A 22,920-nucleotide genomic window follows, 5' to 3' on the forward strand; every position below is an offset into this window, starting at 1 on the left:
GAGTGGTGCTTGATGGCCTCTTTTCATCTATTATTGAACCATCTTCTAATCTCAAACTTCTTGTCTTTTCCTTTCCCCTTTTTACTTGTAAATCTTTTCACTGTAATCCCTGTATGTTAAGGAAACATATTTTCCTCCTCCTTTCCTGTGAACTCAGGAAAGATATTTGGGGGAACTGAGGGTGGTACTTGTCTTATTTAAACTGTGGCAGATATTTTATTGAAGCTGTAGTCAGATGTGTGGAACAATAAGCTTGAAGTTTTGATGGCAGCAGACTAGCATCTTCTAAACTAAAGGTGATTCGCAAGCCTCTGCCAGGTTGTTGGTATGTGCATGAAATGTTCTTCACTGAGCCGTGTATTGCCAGCAAGTTTGGAAGTTTTCATATTTGTTGCTGCCAGCCCCTCTCTCTCTCCCTCCCCCCGCCCCCTCAGTTACTTTCCAAGAAAAAAATTCTAGTTCCTATTCCTCTAGTACCAACTGCTAGAACACTAGCATCTAGCTTCTGATCTGTTTTCGTCTCAGCAAGTTTTACTCAGGCCAGTCAATTGCTGCTAAAGTGGTTGGGCACAAAGTCTACTTGGGTGCAAGTGGAATAGCAGCTAGGTTGGGAAATGCTAAGGGTCCTCACCAGCTATCCTCTCCCAGCAGGTATAGGGTGGCTGCATTAACGGTTTTATATTTTGTTCAACAGTCTTTGTCCAAGTGGCTTCCAGATAATGGAGAAGATGGTGAAAAGAAAGTGTGCATTTTGTCCAGCAGATGAAGAATGTGCCATAATGTACATTGCAGAAAAGCAAAATCTTGCAGTTCATCAAGATTGTTTGGTGAGAGTTTTTATTAACATATTAAAGCAATCAAAAAGGACCAAAAGGAAACATTTCAAAGACAATATGGACATTATACATAACTGTCTACTTTAGAACAGTGGTTCTCAGCCAGGATGTGCAGAGGTCTTCCTAGGAGTATATCAACTCATCTAGATATTTGCCTAGTTTCTAGAAAAGTCAGTAAAGTAAAATTTCATACAATGACTTGCTTATACTGCTCTATATGCTATATGCTGAAATGTAAGTATAATATTAATATTGCAGTAAATGTATAATTGTATGGTTAAAATGAGCAATTTTTCAATAATAGTGTGTTGTGACACACTTGTATTTTTATCTCTGATTTTTATAAACAAGAAGAGGTGAAACGTGAATATATACAAGACAAATCAGACTCCTGAAAGGGGTACAGTAATTTGGAAAAGTTGAGAATCTCTGCTCTAGAAAAAAACCCAAAACTCATTCCCTCTCTGTTTCAGAATGCAGTGAATCATTTACTATTTCACGGTCTTCTGGAGCTCCAGCGATTAGAGCTTTAGAGAGTTTTATTTTTTCCCAAATAGCTAATGCATTGAACTAAAGGGGAATAAGAAGACTAATGCAGGAGTCAAAATGGCATGTAGAAAGAGTAAAAACTAGCTAATTCACTGTTACCTTGCTCTTTGAATAGTCATCAGTGCCAAGTTACTGTAAAGTGGTGTTATATTAGAATATTAATATTTGACATCCAGTTTTCATGGGTATAACTAGCTACATAAGTTGTAAGACAATACCGGATTGGGCCCCAGATCTTAGTAGGCAGTAGAAGGAAGGACAACAAAAAAGCAGGACTGAAAATATTTGTTTTGCAACTAATTCGCCCATCTCGCTGCCATCAGAGGTTTCAGAGTTCAAGACAAGTTTGATATTTTGGTTAGCCCTTGTTAAATTTAGAAATTATAGAAACTGCCTTAACATTAGATAAGCAGAAGCCACAAGAAAAATGAACTTGTTTTGCAATAACTTTGAAACCCTGTTTCTTCCAATGATTTTGAATGGCAAAATAGGTTATTTCAGTCCCTGGCCCACTCCTGCAAAGATTTATGCACATGCTAAAGATAATGTAATGTGAGTAATTTTGATTGCAATAATGGGATTGGACTTCTTATAGTGTGCAAAGATAAACATGTTGCAAGTCTTTGCAGGATCAGGGCCATCATTTGTATGATCAAGGTGGCAAGATGGCAGTTTCCTGTGTGTCTGAATATATAAGGAATAATTAAGTGTGGTATTCATTAAAGATTTGACTATGTAAAAATGTTCTTGTGAGGTTCTAGGTTTATTTTGATTCTGACTATAAATAAAATGTCTTATATCTACTAAGTGTGCAGTCTTATCCTGGAATCTGAAAGTCAAGCTGAGTTCTTTCCTTCTTTCACATCAGCACCAATAATAAAGATTCTGGACATCATATTCTGCTCTCATCTAGGTTAACTTAAGAGCTGAATTTGGCTGTGCTTTGGACCATAATTAACTATTCCGGAGACCCATATGAGAGAGCCCTCTTCCTAAATTGGTTTGTTTTGCATTAAGTGTGCAGGCACGTTTTTAAATTCACAGGGAGCATTTCTATTGAGTTAAAAGGTGCCATCTTTGCAATCACTTTCCTTGCTATAACTCTACCTAGACATTATTATTTTAGTGTGTAGGTTACCTATTACATTAAACTGGAGTTTTTATTTTTTTGATAACATAAGTCACGGATCCTTTGCTTCTCTTTTATTTCTCCTTTTAATAGTTCAGCTATCTTACTGCTCTTGCTGTGTTTGTAGCATGTACATTTCAAAAGCAGTCCTGGCACCTTGTACATGTACATTTCAAAAGCAGAATCGCAGCAGAATCAGCCCAAGTAGAAACTGCTTCAGTCCTCACTTCTGCCATTTCCCACTGTGCCTCTACCTGGCTTGTGAAGACGGTGCCGGTGCCAGCACCAGCTCCTGCTCTCCCCCCTTGCTGCCTCTCTCTGATAGATGCAGCAAGGGAAGGGAAGTGACTAGTCGCATCACTAGTCAACTAGTCACTTACATCCCTAAATCATATGTAGTTAATTATCCCTGTTAATGACATCGTTCAGTACATCAGCAAGTACTCACACATACATTTCTGTTGCATTTTTGCAGTCACTGTTCAACTTATTTAAGTTGCTTCTCCAATGTCCCATTACCGGTCTTTGCCATATACCACATTGAGGACTTCCTGAAAGTTCCCGTTGTGTTTCAAACCTACTGGGCTGATTGGCCAAAAAAGGGGGACTGGATAGTATGATGGCTTATCAAGGAGGCTCTGCAGAAATGCCATGTTCCTTTAATGTGGAATCTTCTTTAACAGTAGGCGGAGTTTAGTGCCACCGCTTCTGACTTATAGGAGGGTGGAAAAGCTAAGCAGTGTTCCCTACTTAATATGGGATGATGCTTATTACGAACAAAGAAATACAGGTTTGCCCATTTAGGGACCCACTGCTTTGTGGGTTAAATAAAAATGCATATTTTTGAAGTGCACAGTTCTCATGCCTGATATTGAATGGAAACCCCATCTACTTTTTATAATTCCTTACTGATATACATCAGAGTTTCTCACTGATTTACTCTCTGTTAAATATTGCTGTCTTTTGTTGTTCTTGTTGTTCGTAGTTGTATTCCTCAGGATTTGTAGAATCTGAAGAGCATAACCCAGAGAATCAGGAGACAAGGTTTGATGTGGCCTCAGTTCAGGATGAAATCAGAAGAGGAAAGCGGCTGGTAAGACAACTTTTTCAAATATTTTCTCGTTTATAATAACAGTAGCATGCTAGACCATGAAGTTTTGTTTATGGCATTTATATGAGCTACTGACATAGATGCTATATGCTAGGCATTTTTGAAAATTGTACTCAACGTCTGTATACTTGTAAACTGAGCAGATACTGCCACTATCATTGAATCACTTCTAAGACTATTAACTGATTTAAATATAATGTTGTGAGAACAGAGAGAATAATAGAAAGTTGGTTGAAAAATAAGCTGAGTTGGGATTTGGAAGAGTGAGTTTACATGTTGAACAGGAAAATAGAGAGGCTGAGTCAAAGATTTAAGCATGTTCACTGATGAAGATACTTACTCTCCAGTATAAGCTTTTAATTATTCATTATAAAATGCATATACATGCTAAAAACACAATTCCTCCTGCTGTAGATGTGCAACTTCTGTCGCAAGAAAGGAGCCACTGTGGGGTGTGAGATAAAAAACTGCCGCAGGAGTTATCACTACTTTTGTGCACTGTGTGATGATGCAGCATTAGAAACTGATGGAGGACAAGGAATTTACCGGTATTTAACAAACCATTTTCTAATTGTACATTTTGATAGCATTGTTAGAATAGAGGTTAACTTTTTTTTTAATGCTGAAAGCATCGATGTATATGTCCTACCAAAAAGTCCTTCTCAACCCTGCCATGTTTGAAACTATATGTATTTGGGAGCTGTGGAGAAAACGTTCCTATCGAGTACTGCAATGAATAAAAAACTTGATTTAATGACAGGAATATATAGATAGTTCTACTCTCTGGAGTAGTACTTGCTGGTGTCAGGTTGCGGTGTTGCTCTAGTACCCGTTGACCATAGCTGCTTTGGCCCTGTTTATGGTCTGTCTCTGTCTTCCACAGCCCAGTCATCCAACCAGGTCATATTTAAGTTCTGTCTCCTTCCAAGATAATGAAGGTTCAACTAAAAATGAAAATAAAACTCCAGACAGATCTTCCTTCTGCCCCTTCACACTACATTGAAGTTCCCTGTTTTGCACCCCTTATTCCTGAGCACAGCAGAATTCCTTCTTTGCACATTAGATTGAGCTTATTCTCTGGAGGACACCTTCTTAGCAGGTTTCCCGACTCCCTTCCCTCCTCAAGGACTCTGGAATCTTCTCTCGGGGCTTCCCTGCTTTTTATAGGCCATATCTATAAAGCTACTCAGCTTCCTGGGGTTTTCTCCAACCTGCCTTCATGATGCCCTTCCCAGAGACAGGAAATTCCTCTTTCTCTTTCCTTTGGAGGGCCATCCACCCTGGGACAATATCCATAAGTCTGACAGAATCCCAAAAGACCATGGAGCTAAAACTGAGATACAGTTTTTATTAGACACTTATCAATAAAGACAGAGTTTTCTGCCCGACAAGGTAGAGTGTCTGTGAGAGACCAATTCAGGTATGCCACATTCTCTAGGGGACCATCTCACTTAGAAAGTTTTGGTAGTTTTCCTTCTAGTTCAGTACCTGGCATGGTAGTGGAAAACTCTGTGTCCCAACGCAAAAGAACTTCTCATATTTCTTATGTGTTCTGATGACCAACAGAACTAAACTAGCTTTGAATAAGTCTTCTAAATATTCTCAGCCCCACTGTTATGGTGGTATCTGCACGTACTAGAATTTTGTAACTTTAGCACCATAGCTGGTGCTGGTTGTTCAGAGAAAAGAGGTTCTCCCTCATTATTTTAAATGTGGGGATTATAGGTTGCTGATATTTTGGTACAGTTTTGAGTGCTCAGAATCCATAGCACCTGTTCCTGTACTAAGGAATGATCACCGTTAAAGCTTACTCTGTCATTGAGGGTGTGGACTTTATTATTGTTACCACTTCCAAGAAAAGGCAAGGCACTACTCCAGTATTGGTCCTAACATAACAAAATACACGCACCTCTGGATTATTTGGTAGGCCAAGAATGACAACATTGATAGAGGTTAGTTTGGACATTAATTTGGAGCAAATGTTGTGGGGATAGAACCCACGCTTTTTGGGGGGGGGGAGGAGGAGAGGGATTTTACATAGGGCCCTATCAACTTCATGGCTGTGAAAATGCATCACGGACCATGTCACAAGAGAACATGGTGATTTATATGTTAGTTCAAAAATGTGCCATAACAGCATTTGAGTGTAGTCAAGTTCTATAAATAAAGTTACAGGAGTATGTATTATTAAAGTGCCCGCTGTAAGGCTCATTGCTGAGGAGGATAATTTTCAAATTTGAGTTTTAACCAGGTTCAGTTTTGTGTTCAATTTTTTTTGTATCATTAGTATGGATGCTGGTGAAAATAGGGAAAATATCTTGAAAATCAAAGTCAGTGTAACATTGTTTACATATTAATACTCTTTCTCTCTCATTTTTAAAATTGAACCAATATTGTAGAGTGTTCTGTCCAAAACATGACCCAGGCATAAGGACCAATCATTATGGTGAGTTTCTTTAATGACTTGATTTGCTTGATTACTTTAATGGCGTATATTTTTTAAATATGCATTCTACATTATTTGCAGGGAGAGGGGTCAGTAATTCATTTGAACAAAGTCCGTCTCACTCTTTTTCAAATCTTGCAGAAATGGGTCGACTGAGATCTATGATTTGCATAGAAAACTCAAAGAATTTTACTTAAGTATTTTCTATTTAAAAGTTGTTGTGAGCTTTCTCAAATAAATGTTAAAACTATAAAATATAAATAGCGTGGACCAGATTCTCAATAGAACATTAATTTGCATGAGCTGAGAATCTGAGGTATTTAACACTAGCACGTTTACCTGGCATTTTTCGGATCCTTAACTCAATTAATGTTTGTTTTGTTTTTCATTAAAATCATTGCTTGGGGATGGGGATGCGGGGTTCAGTATGCAGGCTGCCCTAGCGAGAGAGAACCACTCCAGTCCTCTCTCACTACAGCAGCTGAGGGCCAGATGAGAAGCGCCTCTCCATGGCAACTGCGGCTGGCACAGCCAGGGGTGGGGTGCATGTCCCTCGGCTGGGAGGACAGACACAGAGAAATAGACATACAAACAAACTCTCTGAAATATATAGTAGGTAGCTGTCCCTTTCTCTACCCTGCCCTCCTGCTGGCCCAGTGGGATTAGTGCTGTCCCAGTCCCCATCTCTGACCCCTTGCTGCCTTTCAGTGGTCATTCTGTAGTATAACTATCCCTCCTAACCAACCCATCTCTTTCCATTTTATGAGAAGAAACTGAATTCCAAGCACATCCCATTGTCTTAGGGGTATTGTTGTGCTATCTTGCTTTGAGTTATGATAAGAGGAAGCTGCATACCAAATTTGGTGGTCCTAGCTCTAACTGTTTAGGAAGAGTTCTTGGACTTACAGACAGAGAGACAGACTAACAGATTCAAATTTCTAAAATATGTACTTAAGATCATAACTTCTTTCTATGGCTCTTATAGGGCATGTATACAGCAGCGTTATTTCTAACATAGAGTGCGTCTACATAGCAAGCTTGTTATTTCGAAATAAATTTGAAATAACGGGCTTCTTACTCTGACTTCTGTAAACTTAATTGTATGAGGAGTAAGGGAATTCGGGGGAAGAGTGCTCTATTTCGAAATAAGTGCTGTGTAGATGTGCCCAAAGTCGAAGTAAGCTATTTCAACTTAAGCTACACAATTGACGTAGCTCAAGTTGCGTCGCTTATTTCAAGTTTAGCCCTGCTGTGTAGACATGCCAACGCTGACAGAGCAACATTTTCAGAAAGTTGTCTTGCATCTACATTTGACTTAAGTGTTTTGTTTTAAAAACATTCCACAGTTTCACACGTGCTTCTTATCTTTTGCACTTTCATATTACTGGGCTGAGCAAAATGGCTTGTAAAATATGAGAACAGTACTAAAGATGCACAAGTTAACACTTGATTTGCCAAAAGAGAGCTGTTAAAATAGTAGTCATTTTGGGAATTGTATTTGTAGTTATATTAAACTTTTTCAAATTAGCATTTTTCTCGTTCAGAGTACTTTATAGTAGCATCATTCTGCAGGATCCCAAAGAGCTTTATAAATGTAACACTGATATATAAACTACATATAAAGACCTCTTCATCTGTCACTTAAATGCAGCCAGTTTGAGAGTGAAACACCTCAGCTTTGTAGCACATTAAAGCCATACAGAATAGAAAATAAAGAAAGCTGAATCTGATTGAACCTGGGATAAAAACTAGGGAGAAATTCTGTGGGTTTTGTAATGACCACAAGAAGGCGAGGCCAATTTCATATCTCATCCAAAACTATGTCCTCTCCAGAATCACAGTATCATCTAATATTATTCTAGGACAGTAATATAATGTCCACTCCTACAGCTGAGTACTGCTCACTGAGGCTTTGTCTATACTTCCAGCATTAAAGCGATTGTGTGGTCCCAGCTTCAGTTGAGGGAGAGCTCTTTCCCAGCACTTTAGGAAAACCACTTCCACAAGGAATGTAGCTCATATCACTGTAACCCTGTCTATACTGGCAAGTTACTGCACTGAAACTTGCTGTGCTCGGCATATGGCTGATTTCTCCTCCCTGCCCCCCGAGCGAGAGAGTTTCAGTGCAGTAACTTGCCAGTGTAAACAAGCCCTGGGTTGGCAACACAAATTTCTGCATCACTTTTATATGGAAGACTTATTAAACTTCAGAGTTTAGATAGGCTTAATTAATGACTGTAAAATGCTGCTTAAGTATTTTTATGAGCACTGTGAAATCTGGTTGTGGATTGAGTTAAAACCCCGTTCAGAAAGATAGGTATGAACTCACATTCGGCTAACGGAACTGTAAGCATCAGCCCTACCTAATATAAAAGGAGTGTGAGCCACCCAGAAGCTTTTTTGGCTGAGTTTGCTTTGTATGGGGGTGGGGAGGGGATGTCTCTGAGTAAGGCTATGCTACCCTTACTCTTGGGACCTGGCATATACAACACTGTCTGTTATTGTCACCTATTAATTGCACTGCGGTGCTTGCTGTCCATGTATAATTATTATGCTGTTTGTCACTGATCCTGAGTTCTGTCACCCGGTGGAATAACAAATAGTAAATGCTTTGAGTAGCGCTTGACATTCTGCAGCATGTGGTGTTAAGTAAGAAAGATGAATTTTTTACCAAAAAATAGATGTATATTGCATACCAAAAGCAGTGCAACAAACCAATGTGCAATGATAAAACAGAATAAAAATGTCTGAAATAAATGAAGAGAATAGAGGAAAGAACATTCATGTCCATTTTAATTCATTTTGACTACACATACAGCTATCCTAACCACTCACCAATAAGCGTATATGAAGCTGTGTTTCTTATTGTGTGTCAGTGTGTAGTGGTAAGGGTGGGGATGAAGCCTTAGATGCCATGTGGAGAGACTGTGGCTGTTGGACCCGTCAGTCAGTAAGAATCTGCAGCATTCGTGTTTGCTGCCAGAGAAGCCCCATTATGTCTTGATGCATCTTAATCTTTAACTCTTGGGCCCCTCTCCATTCAGTCAGCAACATCCACCCTCCATGCTCCGTGCAGCACTGGCTTTCAGGATCACACTATATGTCCTCCTGTGTCGTCTTCTTTCTCCTCCTTATTATGGTGAAGTGTTCTGCATTTGTAGAAGAGAGAGCCCTCCTGGCCAAAGCAGCAGAAGTTACAGATAAAACACACAGAAGTGTTGTATTTAGAGATACAACAGGATGTGAAAATTAAGTTTCAGAGTTCTCTTCCTTTGATCTGCTAAAGTTTTAAGCACGACATGCTTATTGACACTGCAGCCGCACTACCCTCCAGCACCGCACTATCCTCCAACACCAGCAAGGGTTCTGTTTTGGCCAGGGCTGGTAAGGAGGAGGGAATCATTCTGTTGAATGAAACAATACAGTTTCCATAAGCGATGGTGATTCTAGCTGATATGTCACTCCTGAGGGCAATAAAGACGTAGGGTACGTCTACACTATAGCACTAATTCGAACTAACTTAGTTCGAATTAGTTAATTCAAACTAAACTAATTCGACTTAGCGCAGCTAGACTTAAAAACTAGTTCGAATCAGCGTTTTGCTCATTCGAATCAGCGTTTTGCTCATTCGAACTAGCATGTCCACACTGAGTGGACCCTGAACTGGGGTTAAGGATGGCCGGAAGCAGTGCCGGCAGGGCATCAGAATAGGACTTAGAGCATGGAGCTGCTGTCTCAGGCTAGCCGAGGGCTGTGCTTAAAGGGTCCTGACCACCACCCCGGACAGACAGTTCTCAGGGGTTCCCCGCTTGCAAAGCAGTCCTGTCTTGGAGTGCCCTGAGTGCCTACACTCGGCACATCACAGCACTCGGCCATCAGCCTGGCTGCACTTGCCACAGGCTGCCATCCGGGGGGGGGGTCAATCGGGGGGGCTGCAGGAGAGCTTCCACCCCGAGGAGCCCGCAGAGCCATCCCAGTCCTCCCCATCGGGGGCTCGTACCCCATTCCTCACCTCCATCCACTCACCCCTCCCTAGCCCCCCTTCCTGATGTACAAAATAAAGGACACGTGTGTTCAGAAATAGAAACTCTCTTTATTTAACAGAACTCGGGGACACTGGGAAAAGGAGGTGGGAGAGGGGAAGAGAGAGGGTGGGAGAGGGGAGGGCAACTAAAATGATCAGAGGTTTGGAATAGGTCCCATATGAAGAGAGGCTAAAGAGACTGGGACTTTTCAGCTTAGAAAAGAGGAGACTGAGGGGGGATATGATAGAGGTCTATAAAAGCATGAGTGGTGTGGAGAGGGTGCATAAAGAAAAGTTCTTCATTAGTTCCCATAATAGAAGGACTAGAGGACACCAAATGAAATGAATGGGTAGCAGGCTTCAAACTAATAACAGAAAGTTGTTCTTCACAAAGCAAATTGTCAACCTGTGGAACTCCTTGCTGCAGGAGGCTGTGAAGGCTAGAACTAGAACAGAGCTTAAAGAGAAGTGATATAAATTCATGGAGGTTGGGTCCATGGAGTGCTATTATCCAGGGGGTAGAAATGGTGTCCCTGGCCTCTGTGGAAGGCTGGAGATGGATGGCACGAGACAAATGGCTTAGTCATTGTTTCGGTCCATCCCCTCCAGGGTCCCTAGTGTTGGCCACTGTCGGCAGACAGGCTACTGGACTAGATGGACCTTTGGTCTGACCCAGTACAGCCATTCTAAGCTCAGGGCTCAGGGTTGGGGGTCTCAGTGGGCCACCCTGATTTTCATGCACATCTGCTCCTGGGTGGCCAGGCTGGCAGCTATCCTGCCCTAGACGGCCACTTTCCTGTGCCAAGTGCGGAGGTCGTGGATGAGGTCCATGATGTCCGCACTAGACCAGGCGGGCGCCCGCCTCTTGCAGACCCGGGCAGGCTCCCGGGAGCTGTCAGCCTGGTCCCGGGAAGAGGCGGAGGGCTGGGTGACAGCGGGTGGCTGGCTCGAGCCGTGCCAGGTGCAGGGTCTGCTGGCTGGGTGCTGGCAGGCTTGCACCTGGCATGGGCACCGTAGCCAGCCCGTGCCCCTTTAAGAGCTCCGGGGCCGGGAGGGGGGCAGACGAGTTTCCCTGGTGGTGCCCAGAGTGGCCACCAAGGAAAGCTGGGGAGGGCTAGCCTCCCACTAGTTCGAATTAAGTGGCTACACAGCCCTTAATTCGAACTACTTAATTCGAACTAGGCGTTAGTCCTCGTGGAATGAGGTTTACCTAGTTCGAATTAAGTGCTCCGCTAGTTCGAATTAAGTTCGAACTAGCGGTTTGCATGTGTAGCGCCTATCAAAGTTAATTCGAACTAACGTCTGTTAGTTCGAATTAACTTTGTAGTGTAGACATACCCATAGAGAGCAGAGCTGCTGCTTGTGTCCCAAAGCTATCCGGGCCCATATGCAGCTAGCCTGTTTATGGCAATGGTGATGCCAAAGTCACTGTGGAGTGATGTGGGGAAGAGTTCTACCATCCCTAGAAACCTGTGGAAGAGGACTGCAAAGTATGTCCATGGAAGTTTCATTGTTGTCTCCCATCAGGATTCAAGGGTACATACTGATCTGCCTGTGCCTCCCACCCACGCCCATATCTCCTCGGTCCCTGGCTAAGTCTACAGGGGAATGAAAAGCAGATAATAACTGTGCATCTTTGTGTTCTAGTGCCCTACAACATTGGGGTCAGTGGCATCTGCTCTTTTAAGCATTATAATATAAGGGTGGGCTAGATGTGACATGCCAAACCACTGTCTCTAGCCTGCCATCATCCCATGGCCCAATGCTCAAAACAGCCAGCTGTGGGGGCTGGGTGCTCTCTGTGCACTGCATGCCCCAGGAGGAGGGAGCTTTGTGCGCTGCCCCCAGCACAATCTTGCCTGGGCTGTGCTTGCAGTGTGTGGCGCTTCCCCCCCACCCACCCAAAGGGCATGCGGAGAGCACATGGCTCCTGCAGTTGGTTGCTTTGAGCGCTGTGGGGGGGCACAGAAGGCAGGGAGTCTGTGCCAGGGTCTGGCTGGACTGCTGGACAGGAACCACCTAAAGTAAGCACCTCCCAGCCGGAGCCTGCACCTTGCATCCCACCCACTCCCTTCCTCTCCAACCCTCTGCTCCCCCCATATACTCCTGCCTTAAGTCACTGCTCAAACCCCTGCACCTCCTCCTACATCCCTATCCCAGGTCATAATCTTCTGCACCCATACCTCCTCCCGGACCCTACATCCCAGTCCTCTGCATCAGGTCACAACTCCCTCCTTCACCCAAACTCACTCCCATACTGCACGCCACCTCCTGCACCTCACTCCCCTACTTTGAGCTCTCTTCTTCATCCATCCTCCATCCCAGACCCTGCACCTTCTCCATTAATATCATGGAAGAGTGCAACCCTTGACCTCTTATCAAATTCTTGGAGGAGCCCTGCCCTCAAAAATTATTGCCTACCCCTGCTGTAATGGGTTACCTGAGGTTCCTTCCCTGACATTGGATTCACTCATGGTCAGTTGCTGGGATTGTCTAGACTGCAGTGGAGTTTTGGAAAGATCCTGTCTTGTGGCATAATTGGATCCTCAGGCTGTATGTCCCTCATTCTCCTTGCTGAGGGAAACAGCAGGAGTCTGTGTCTGTGGCTCCCTGGAGGTATCCAAAGTGCTGGGCAATGGGCAACCTAGGCCAGCAAATGGACCCAGGATAGGGTAGTTTGGCTAATTTCGCTTGCATACCTAGAGTTTGCAGGATGTGCCAAATGAACCATAGCAGCAGTTTGAATGCAGTGGGAGCACATGGCTTTCACAGTCAATGTTGTATGCAGTCAGTACGCCCTTCACTTCATGTGCCCTAGCTGTAAGTGTCTGTCACTACAGTAATACTAGTAGGAAAGAAATTATGCAGACGGAAACCAGCAGAATCATGGGCAATAGTAAATAAAATGTCTCATGGGCTACACATAGAATTCTGATGGGCCACATGTAGTTCTTGGGCCGCAAGTTGCCCACCACTGGGTTGTGTGGTGTCTACACTTGCACTGAATTGACCACAGTGGGTTGACCATGTCTCAATGCTGTTTGGAGGGATGGCATTACTGTGTCCCCATAGGGAGGCACTTATGTTGGCAGGACACCAGTTTGAGTGTAGACATGTACACAAATAGGTTGATGCAAGATGACTTACTTCAAGCTAACTTCACAGAGTGTAGCTCAACCTTAAGGAACTACTCCTTTTATTTTTGGTTCCTCCTGTATTTAGTGAAGGACTTTGTACATTTCTTGCAAGTAAACAAAATTGCATCAAAGACAATACCATCAATTTCTACTGATTGGGTCAAAAAAGTGCACTAATACCATTAGGTTTCCTGAGAACAGCCTCTCTTCCAGCGCAATACTGCTGCAATTAATATCAGTAGAGGTGCTTAAGCTGGAGGGATGGAGATGGAGTGATGTCCATTCATAAGGGAATCTTTGAAACACACTTCCTCCACTGGTCTAAAGCCACATCTTCACTACCAAGAAGATTGACGCTGCAATGATCAATCTTACGGAGTTCGATTTAGTGAGTCTAGTAAAGACCCACTAAATCAAATGCTGATGGCTCCCCCATTGACGCCATTACTCCTTGATTCATGAGGAGTAAGGGAAGTTGCCAGGAGTGTTTGCTCCCATCAACCTCCCGCAGTGGAGATGGCGCTGAAGGTAAAATTAAGGCAAGTCGACTCCAGCTAGGCCATTAACATAGCTGGAGTTGTGTATCTTAATTCAACCTTCCAAGTAAGTATAGACAAGACCTTAGATGGTTTAGAGCAATAGACTTGAAAAGAATACTGGAAATTCTATCTATTTTTCATTTGGGAATTGCAGTGAGAATAATGTTTCTGGGGAAGGTGAAGTGCTTCGTTTCTTAGTTGTGGGTGGCTCTGTTGATTTGTGGACATTTTATTTTATGAAACGTGGCTTTAATTGATGCCATGGGTGCTTTTATATTGCATTCTAAACCCAATGAATATTCACCAAGTACAAATATTCCTTAATTTGTGAGATCTGATGGCGATAAAAAACCCATGGAGTACCTCATTAATCTGTAGCCATACCATTTTGTGGTATGATCCCAAGAGAGCTTCCCCTGGAGATACAGCATGACTACACTGTCCACTTCACAATGCTGCAGTGGCAGAGTTGTAATGTGGGCAGCATAGACATATGCTTAGACAAGGGGGCGCTCTTAGTGAATAGCTCTTTGTGTGTGAATGAATGTTTTCAAATTTGGGTGACTAAAGTTAAGTGCCTAAATAAATGATACAATTATTTTGAAACAGTTCAGAGTGCCTACAACTCCTTTTAAGTCAGTGGAAGCTGTGGGTGCTCAGCACCAATGGAAACTTGGCACTTAATTATAAACTTAACTTTAGGCTCTTATGTTTGAAGATTTGGCCCTACTGTCAAAAATGGATTGATTAGTTCCTCCCAAAAGAGTGGTGTATAATAATAATAATAATTAATAATAATAATACCTTCACACATTTGACCACACAGAGGCAATTAATTTTGGAAATAAAGAAGGATTGTATAGCCTCTTTTTCAGTTCCGTTTCCAGTTTGTGGGTTTCAGTGGTTTGGGGTTTTTTCACTTGCTAAGAACATTTACATGAAAACAGCATCTGTGTTCTTCAGTTCATTATCTGCGCTTGCTGCTTATGCCTTGCCAGAAGTCATAAGTCTCTGTTTTCAATGGTGGAATCACTTCCATGGGAGCTAGCATGATATCTAAGAAAGTTTGACACATTTTGGCAGCAAGTACAAAGTGGGAGCAGGTGAACTTTTAAGAACAAAGATCCCTGTTTTCATGTAAACATTGCTAAATACTTTACAAACAACACAAACCTGACACAAAAGTAAAATTGTTTCTATATAGAATTTTTTTCTGAGTTTTTCAGGAGGTTGTTTGGTTAAAGTTTGTGAAAGACCACTGTATATGAGGTGATTTGTGGTAAATTTCTCTGAATAAATTTACATTCACAAAATAGTTCTAGTCATGAGTTGCATTAAAATAAACATGGGTTCATTTGTAGATTAAAACTGCTTTCTGAACTATTTGTAACAACTCTTATTTGAAATGTTTCTTTTAAAAATACATGTTTTACTTCTGTCTGTTAGCCCAAACTCGGGAGTGGAAATTACTGTGCAATGTAGAGTTAAAAATCTGAAGTTTTCTTTACAATTTTAGGAGGAAAGAAATCCTAGAGGAAATGTGTAATTATTTACATGCCTTTTTAGGCATCTTTAGTGATTCAGCTATATTTTAGATTTCATTAAATTAATGTCCATCTGAAATGTTAGAAAGTCAGGGAAGCTAAAATGCTGTGACTATTATCCAAAGTGTTTGCCTTTATAGTCCCCAGAATGACAGATGTAAAAATTAAGTGTGAAATGATCTATCTTTTGTCTAAAAATGCTGTCTTTTGATTTCTAGATGCAGACAATAAGAGGAATAGGAATGGAATGAAATCTTCCGCCTTCACGGAAAAAATGGTAATGGTAATTGGAATCCAAGTAGCTGTATTTCAAACCTACCCACCATTGTAGCTAAAGACATGGAGGAATCCATTTTTGTGTTATGAGTTTAGCTGGATTTCAGCAAGAGACTGTGTGAGCATATTTCACAAATGGGAAATCAGGCAATGACTTGAGCCATGCTCACAGGAGCAGCCACATTTAATAGAATCATAGGGTTGGAAGAGACCTTAGGAGGTCATTGAGTCCAACCCCCTGCTTAAGCAGGACCAACCCCAACTAAATCAACCCAGCCAGGCCTTTGTCAAGCCAGGACTTAAAAAGCTCTAGGGATGGAGAGTCCATCACTTCCCTATGTAACCCATTCCAGTGCTTCACCACCCTCCTAGTGAAACAGTTTTTCCTAGTATCCAACCTAGACGTCCCCCACTGTAACTTGAGACCATTGCTCCTCGTTCTGTCATCTGTCACCACTGAAAACAGCCTCTCTTCATCCTCTTTGGAAGCCCTCTTCAGGTAGTTACAGGCTGCTATCAAATCCTCCCCTCATTCTTCTCTTCTGTAAACTACATAAGCACAAATCTCTCATCCTTTCCTCATGTACTCCAGCCCTTTAATCATTTTGGTTGCTCTCTGATGGACTTTCTCCAATGCGTCCTCATCCTTTCTGTAACAGGGGCCCCGGAATTGGACGCAATACTCCAGATGTGGCCTCACCAGTGCCGAATAGAGGGGAATAATCACTACTCTAGATCCTTCTAATGCACCCTACTATGCCATTAATCTTTTTGGCTACAAGGGCACACTCTTGACGCATATGCAGCTTCTGCCTCTCTGTAATGCCCAGGTCCTTTTCTTCAGAACTGCTGCTTAGCCAGTCAGTCCCCATCCTATAATAATCCTTGAATTCTTCCGTCCCAAGTGCAGAATCCTGCACTTGTTCTTGTTGAACCTCAGATTTTTTTTGGCCCAATTCTCCAATTTGTTTCGGTCACTCTGAACTGAATCCCTACCCTCCAGCATATCAACCTCTCCCCTTAGCTTAGTGTCATCTGAGAACATGCTAAGGGTGCAATCCATCCCTTCATCCAGGTCATTAATAAAGATGTTGAACAAAACCGGTCGAAGAACAGATCCTTGGGTCACTCTGCTTGACACCGACCGCCAACCAGACATCGAGCCATTGATCACTGCCTGTTGAGTCCAACAATCTAGCCAGCTTTCTATCCACCTTACAGTCCATTTATCCAATCTATACTTCCTTAATATGCTGGCAAGATTACTGTGGGAGACCGTATCAAAAGCTTTGCTAAAGTCGAGGTATATCATGTCCACCGCCTTCCCCATATCTACAGAGCCATAACAGAAGGCAAACAGATCGGTCAGGCATGAGTTGCCCTTGGTGAATCCATGCTGAGTGTTCCTGATCACTTTCCTCTCTTCCAAGTGCTTCAAAATGGATTCCTTCAGGATCCCTGCCATGATTTTTCCAGAGACTGAGGTGACACTGACTGGTCTGTAGTTCCTTGGATTTCCTGTACAGCAGTTTATATTTCCTTACTTCAATCTTGCAATTCCCTTGGAGCAATACATTTCACCTTCACATATACTTTGAGTGGAGCTAATTCTACCCTGGAATCATCTAGTGCAACTGCACTGGAATTGTGGCCACTTAAACCCAGGGCGGTTTTGGCTCTGTGACTGTGATCTTGGCTTATACAGAAAGGTGGTTTGTTTGTTTGTTTGTTTGTTTGTTTGTTTGTTTTTTCCTGATTTGTATTTCTTCTGTAAAGTGCCAGGTCACACGAAAACACATGAGATTCTATGACATCATTGTCTGATATGACAATCAGCCATACTAGGGCAGCAGGATTCTGAAGCATATGAGAAGAGTGATTTTTCCTTAAACATGGAGGATTTAGATAGCCAAATACCGCATTATCATGGGCCAACACCTGGCATCCCTTTATTAGTAACTCACATTCATTTTAGCTATCATTTACTTCATTTGAGAAACTACAATACAACTATATGGACAGATTTTAAATCTTAACCTGAAGGCTCTCTCAACCTAAGACTGCTTCTGGACTTTCATGAAGGCCTTAGGCCAAAACATGTCTGTGGTTTTTGTTTGTAAAGCAGACTTTTCACTCCAATTTATTTAGACTCTCAGGATGATATCCTGGCTTCATTGAAATCCACATCAAAGCTCCTATTGAATTTCATGGGGTTAAAATTCCACCTGAGTGCACTACAAATACATATATGTGATCTATGGATATAAAAAGCTAAAGAGAGCCTCCAACATCCCGAGTTACACCCATGATTATGAAGATATTTAAAATGACAGGATGTAAAAGTTCATTACTTGATTATATTCTAAACACGAAAAATGTGCTGGCACAGATGTTTCAGGGGATGCCACACCGAGCTCAGAGTTCAGGACAAAATCATAGCTCAGTCTTCTGGTTCTCAGCTGGAGAGCAGCACACTGGTTTCTAAAGAGCAGGATACACTTTATGCATGGTGACAACCCTGCTAACAGAGAGAAGGAGAATTCCTACGTTTCCATGGGAAGACATGTCAAGCTTTCTTCTGTAGACAAATATTTGCTACAACTCCAAAACCTTGATGTTAAAGGCAAACCAAAAGAGGGTGTATGGAGAATCCTCAGCTTTCAGAGTACTATTTTGATTGGTAGATAAGCATATTTAGACAAACTAATCTTTGTCTATAAATCCACTTAAATAGGAAATGTTCTTACCCAGAATTTTTTTTCTGCTAGCAAGTGTCCCCCAATTCTGGATGCCTGGGCTGTTCTATTCCTCTCTGTAGCCGACAGACATTCAGAAATGTGGGAGACACTGGGCTACAAAACAGTGGAATTGCTCCAAGGATGAATTTGGCCCAGCATGCATGCAGCGCTACTTCTGCAGTTTTCCCCATCTGAGAGTACTTCAGAAATGAACACGGACACAGGCAATAAGATGCAGAAGGCCTCCATATGCCTTTAGTTAATTCAGCGTAAATCACTTGTCACAGTACTAACCAGAAACATCTCTGGGATCTGGAATAGTCCAAAGTGTAATTTTTTTTCCCTCAACAGCTTCATATCCTTCGAACACCTTATCCACTTCCATGGATTTGTGGATTAAACATTAGACTGGTACATCTATCATACCAATACAGCAAGTTATAATTTCACTTACAGATTATCTCAATATGGGTTTATTTTGGTTATTTATAGTAATCAGAACACTAAAATCAGAAAAGGGTTTAGAGGGTCTTTTTTAAATCATATCCTTTTTGTTGCCCTTCTTTGGTTGTTTATTTTTTTATTGTAAACACACAGGCTAAATGACTTTAGACAAACTAGGTGTAACTATTTAAATACTGGCTATTTTTCTCTCTCAGGCTTTGGGTACACTAACACATTTGTTGGTCAGGAATATAAAAAAAACCCACACCCTTGATCAGCATAAGTTTTACCAACAAAAGTGCTGGTGTGGACAGTGCTAGGTCAGTAGAGACCCCCTCCTGCTGACACAGCTACTGCTGCTTGTTGGGGGTGGTTTATGCTGGCAGGTGAACTCTCTCCAGCTGGTCTAGAGTTGCTACACAGGAGACCTTACAGTGGTGCAGCCGTGCTGCTGCTAAGGCAGGTATTGTAGACATAGCCTTAGTAAATGTAGAAATAGTTGTTTTCTTTACTCTAAGCAGTAAATGTCCCTACTGGTATAAATGTACAGTATTTTGTTTTGTTTTCAATAGAGCACTGAAGAGACAGCAGCAGAAAATAGTTTACGTCTTTTAAGGAAAAAACATAACAAACACAAAGGTTTGAGAAACCATTCATATTATTACAGCTCTTTGATGCTATCATAAATTGTACTGAAATGGCCAGTCTGGGGTCAGACATGCTGCAAAGCAGCTGAATCTCAATCTTACCTTTCCTCCTTCTCTCAGTTAGCCAGTTCTCCACAGGCTAGCAAGGGAGAGGGATTCTGTTTTGCAGAACAGCTGTGTGATTTCAAAATAATCGTGTAGGGAGCAAACCCCCTCTACTTTGGCAGAGGGTCATTATTATCCAATAAGAGTCGGTGGCTCCTCAGTGGTTATATAATCCCTCTATGCTGAGTGGGTGCTGGTCTCAGAACTCCTCATCCCTAGGCTCATAGCAAACATGGACGCCTCAGCTTCTGCCTACTCTCCTCCCTCCAGATATAAAAGTAGATTACAGTTAGCAAGGAAAATTACACTTAGCTGGAAAATTAACATTAGCCTCCTTTAAGGGGAAAGGAGGAGCAAATCGGGGGAGATATTGAGAAGGCTGCTATGATGTGGGCTTGTGGGGGCAGAAGGTAAGGTTACCATTGTAGGGGCTTTAAAACAACGAGCAGTCCTGTGGCACCTTAGAGCCATAAGTTATATAACACATTGGTGGGTGTTAGTCCTTAATTTTGCATTTTTTAGTCCTTAATTTTGTGTTGCAACGGGGCAGTGAGGGCCTTGAAAATCACCAAAAAACTGTTAACTAATTTATGAAAAACCCTGTTGTGGCTAACAGAATGAGGAGACTTGAGGCCAGTAACCAGTTAGGATTACAGGTGAGAGGATGTCAAGCCCATTTCAGTACAAAAACTATTCAAAGATGTTTCCCGTTACAGCTGGTTGGTAATGAGCTCCTCAAATGTTTTAGGTCACCATGCAATTATTACTTCAAAGGGAAGCACTATCTTTGAATAGTGGATGTACACTACATTATAAAATGCATTGTAATATGTGTGTTCTATTTTGATTTAGCACTTGTAATTGAATGTTTCTGTAGTAAAGCAAGTTGTCAAGCAGCCTGCTTAGTAAGTAGCATTCCTTTCCAATTCTTTATACTGCAAAAAAGCATTCTTGTAATTACCCATTGGGATTACTCTCCCAAATAATTAGAGTATGTCTGTGTTTACCTGGTATCAGCGCTATAGTGATCAATCCACCAGGATTGATTTACTGGGTCTAGTGAAGACCTGCTAAATTGACTGCAGAGCGCTCTTAGAGATATTCAGGGTTAACTAGTTAACCACTTACCCAGTAAGCATGAGCCTTACTGGCGTGCTGTGGACAGGAGAGGTGGGGGCTGTGCCACCCAGCAAGGCCAACCATGCCATGTGGGTGGGGAGCTGCTCCAGCCCAGTTGGGCCAACTGCACAGGCAGGAGGGTGCTCCAGCCTGACCGGGCCAGCTGTGCCCTGAGCGGCAGATGGTCCAGTCCAGCTGGGCTGAAGCAGCACGCTGGTGTGCAGCAGGCCCTTCCCAGCCTGACCAGAGCAGCCCCCACCCGCACCGCGGTGGGCTTGACCCAGCCTGTCCAATGCAGCTCCCCGCCACAGGCTCACAGTTAACTAGTTAAACATTCCGTTTAACCATTTAACTTTTTAACCAGAATTTTACATCCCTAATTGATCTCCTGTTGACTCTAGTGCTTCACCAGAACTAGATGTGTAAGGTAAGTCAATGGGAGTGTTTCTCCCGTTGACCCAGAGAGGTGTAGACACCACAATAATTCATCCTAATCTATGTCAACTCCAGCTATGTTATCCATGTAGCTAGAATTGTGCAATTTATTGTAGGACCAGGCTTGAGAGATTTTGTATTTGAAAAAAGGGTTGTAAGGCAAAAGTGGCATTTACCTACTATGTATGGTGGCTAAATTCATTGAGTTTGAAATACATTCCCATTTTTTTTTAAATTATACCAATCTGTATTACTCCTACAACTGTCTTTCAATTATCAGAAGACCCTCATAAAAATACTGGAATATTTTATTTGTACATTTTAAGACATCCTGTATAATAAGCAGAACTGCTTCCTTTCTCTCAAATTCTCCCCAATAAGAATATATATATACATTAGTCTTTTAACTGGCACTTATTCCTGTAATTTATTTTCCACCTGAAGTCCTAATTCTTAGAGCTGCATCCTCATAATCCTCTTCACAATCACTGATGTCAAAATGTAAGATCATGATTTAAGATGCCAAAAAAACCCTGCAGGAGCAAATGACCGTAGAAAAAACAGCCTCTTTTCATGAAAATGTTGTGCGAAGAAACAAACACAGAGCGAATAGTAATTTTTTGTTTTTGGCATGTTGTCCAAAGTTGCTTATAAGTGTTCAGCAGCTCTTTTAATTGAGAACCCTTGCTTTAATCATGGGATTTGTTATACCATCTCCAGAGGTCTTTATTCAAGCCTTTCAAATAAAGACACAATTTATCGTTTTTCAAAACAAAGGAGGTTCACACTTTAATACAAAGTATACATACACGTGCCTCCTAGCCTTTTTAGCATAATTGATGACTGTTCTGCTGCCCTAACACAGACTAAGAAAAAATAGTACATACATTTTTCTAGTTATTCCACAGCCACAAAGTTGACATATAAAGTAGACCTGCAATAAGGCAAATTAATTAAAATTAGAACAACCAGAAATCTGCATGAATAGCCATGACTGTAGTTTTTTAGCTGTTGTCCAAATCACATCCAGAAGAGGGCGAATAGGAGCTGCTACAGTTGTGTAAGGGGCTTCTAGATACTGCAGTGACTGTGCTGAAACACAATTTCAGTAAAAGTGCGTGTTCTATATTTTTACAGGAAAAATAGACTTTTTTAGGAAGTGCAAGCAGGCTGGACTCCTGGATGGCATATTTAAAGAGATGCTAGACACACTTCAACTTGCAAAGGAAAAACTGATGGATGACAACACTTCTGAAACAGGTACTGGAAACAAACAGGAGCTCTGCTTTCGATAGAGATTCTGAGCTGAGCCATTTAATTCTTAATACCTTTAGCTTTGAGTCATGCTCATCTTTTTGGAGCTCTGAATGGTTTGAGTGTTGGTTACTTAAGAGACTCTCTTTTATTCTGCTATACTACTATAGTAGGGTGTTAGTGACATGAGAGGAAAGAGCTGCCAATAACTCATTCTCTGTGAAAGTGCCTCAAATCTGGCATTTTTTAATCAAGCTCCTTCCACCAACATACATACACAGAGCTTAGGCTGCCAGATACTGGGTACACTGCAAGATGTACTAGACATTTAAAGAGGAGGGTGTTTGAGGGTTGTGAAGATTTTATCTCGACTTGGGTTCTGCTTTATTTGACCAGAGAGTGATCAGCACTTTGTGTTAAATATAGTTACAGTATATGAAAAAAATGCATAAAATGTGTTAAGTCAGGGTTTTGAAACAGTGATTTGTACAAAACACTTTTCTTGAAGCAGTCCCCCTAGCTTTATAAATTCATGGAGAAAGCCTGGCACTGAACTATAATTTAACTATATTATAGTAATAAACCCC

General features: G+C 41.8%; 1 protein-coding gene across 3 annotated transcripts in view; it reads left to right on the forward strand.

The window, feature by feature from the left end:
- The window catches only part of PHF11 (PHD finger protein 11), a 30,319-nt gene that overhangs the window by 4,588 nt on the left and 2,811 nt on the right, over positions 1-22,920 (forward strand). For all 3 annotated transcript variants that reach the window (XM_075919070.1, XM_075919072.1, XM_075919071.1), the window contains 7 exons: positions 695-827; positions 3,500-3,607; positions 4,040-4,173; positions 6,025-6,071; positions 15,534-15,592; positions 19,346-19,412; positions 22,217-22,339. In XM_075919070.1, coding sequence (XP_075775185.1) covers positions 695-827; positions 3,500-3,607; positions 4,040-4,173; positions 6,025-6,071; positions 15,534-15,592; positions 19,346-19,412; positions 22,217-22,339 — 671 coding nt within the window. The remainder of the gene's footprint in view (positions 1-694; positions 828-3,499; positions 3,608-4,039; positions 4,174-6,024; positions 6,072-15,533; positions 15,593-19,345; positions 19,413-22,216; positions 22,340-22,920) is intronic.

This window comes from Pelodiscus sinensis, chromosome 1 (genome assembly GCF_049634645.1).
Source record: "Pelodiscus sinensis isolate JC-2024 chromosome 1, ASM4963464v1, whole genome shotgun sequence".
Taxonomy (NCBI): domain Eukaryota; kingdom Metazoa; phylum Chordata; order Testudines; family Trionychidae; genus Pelodiscus; species Pelodiscus sinensis.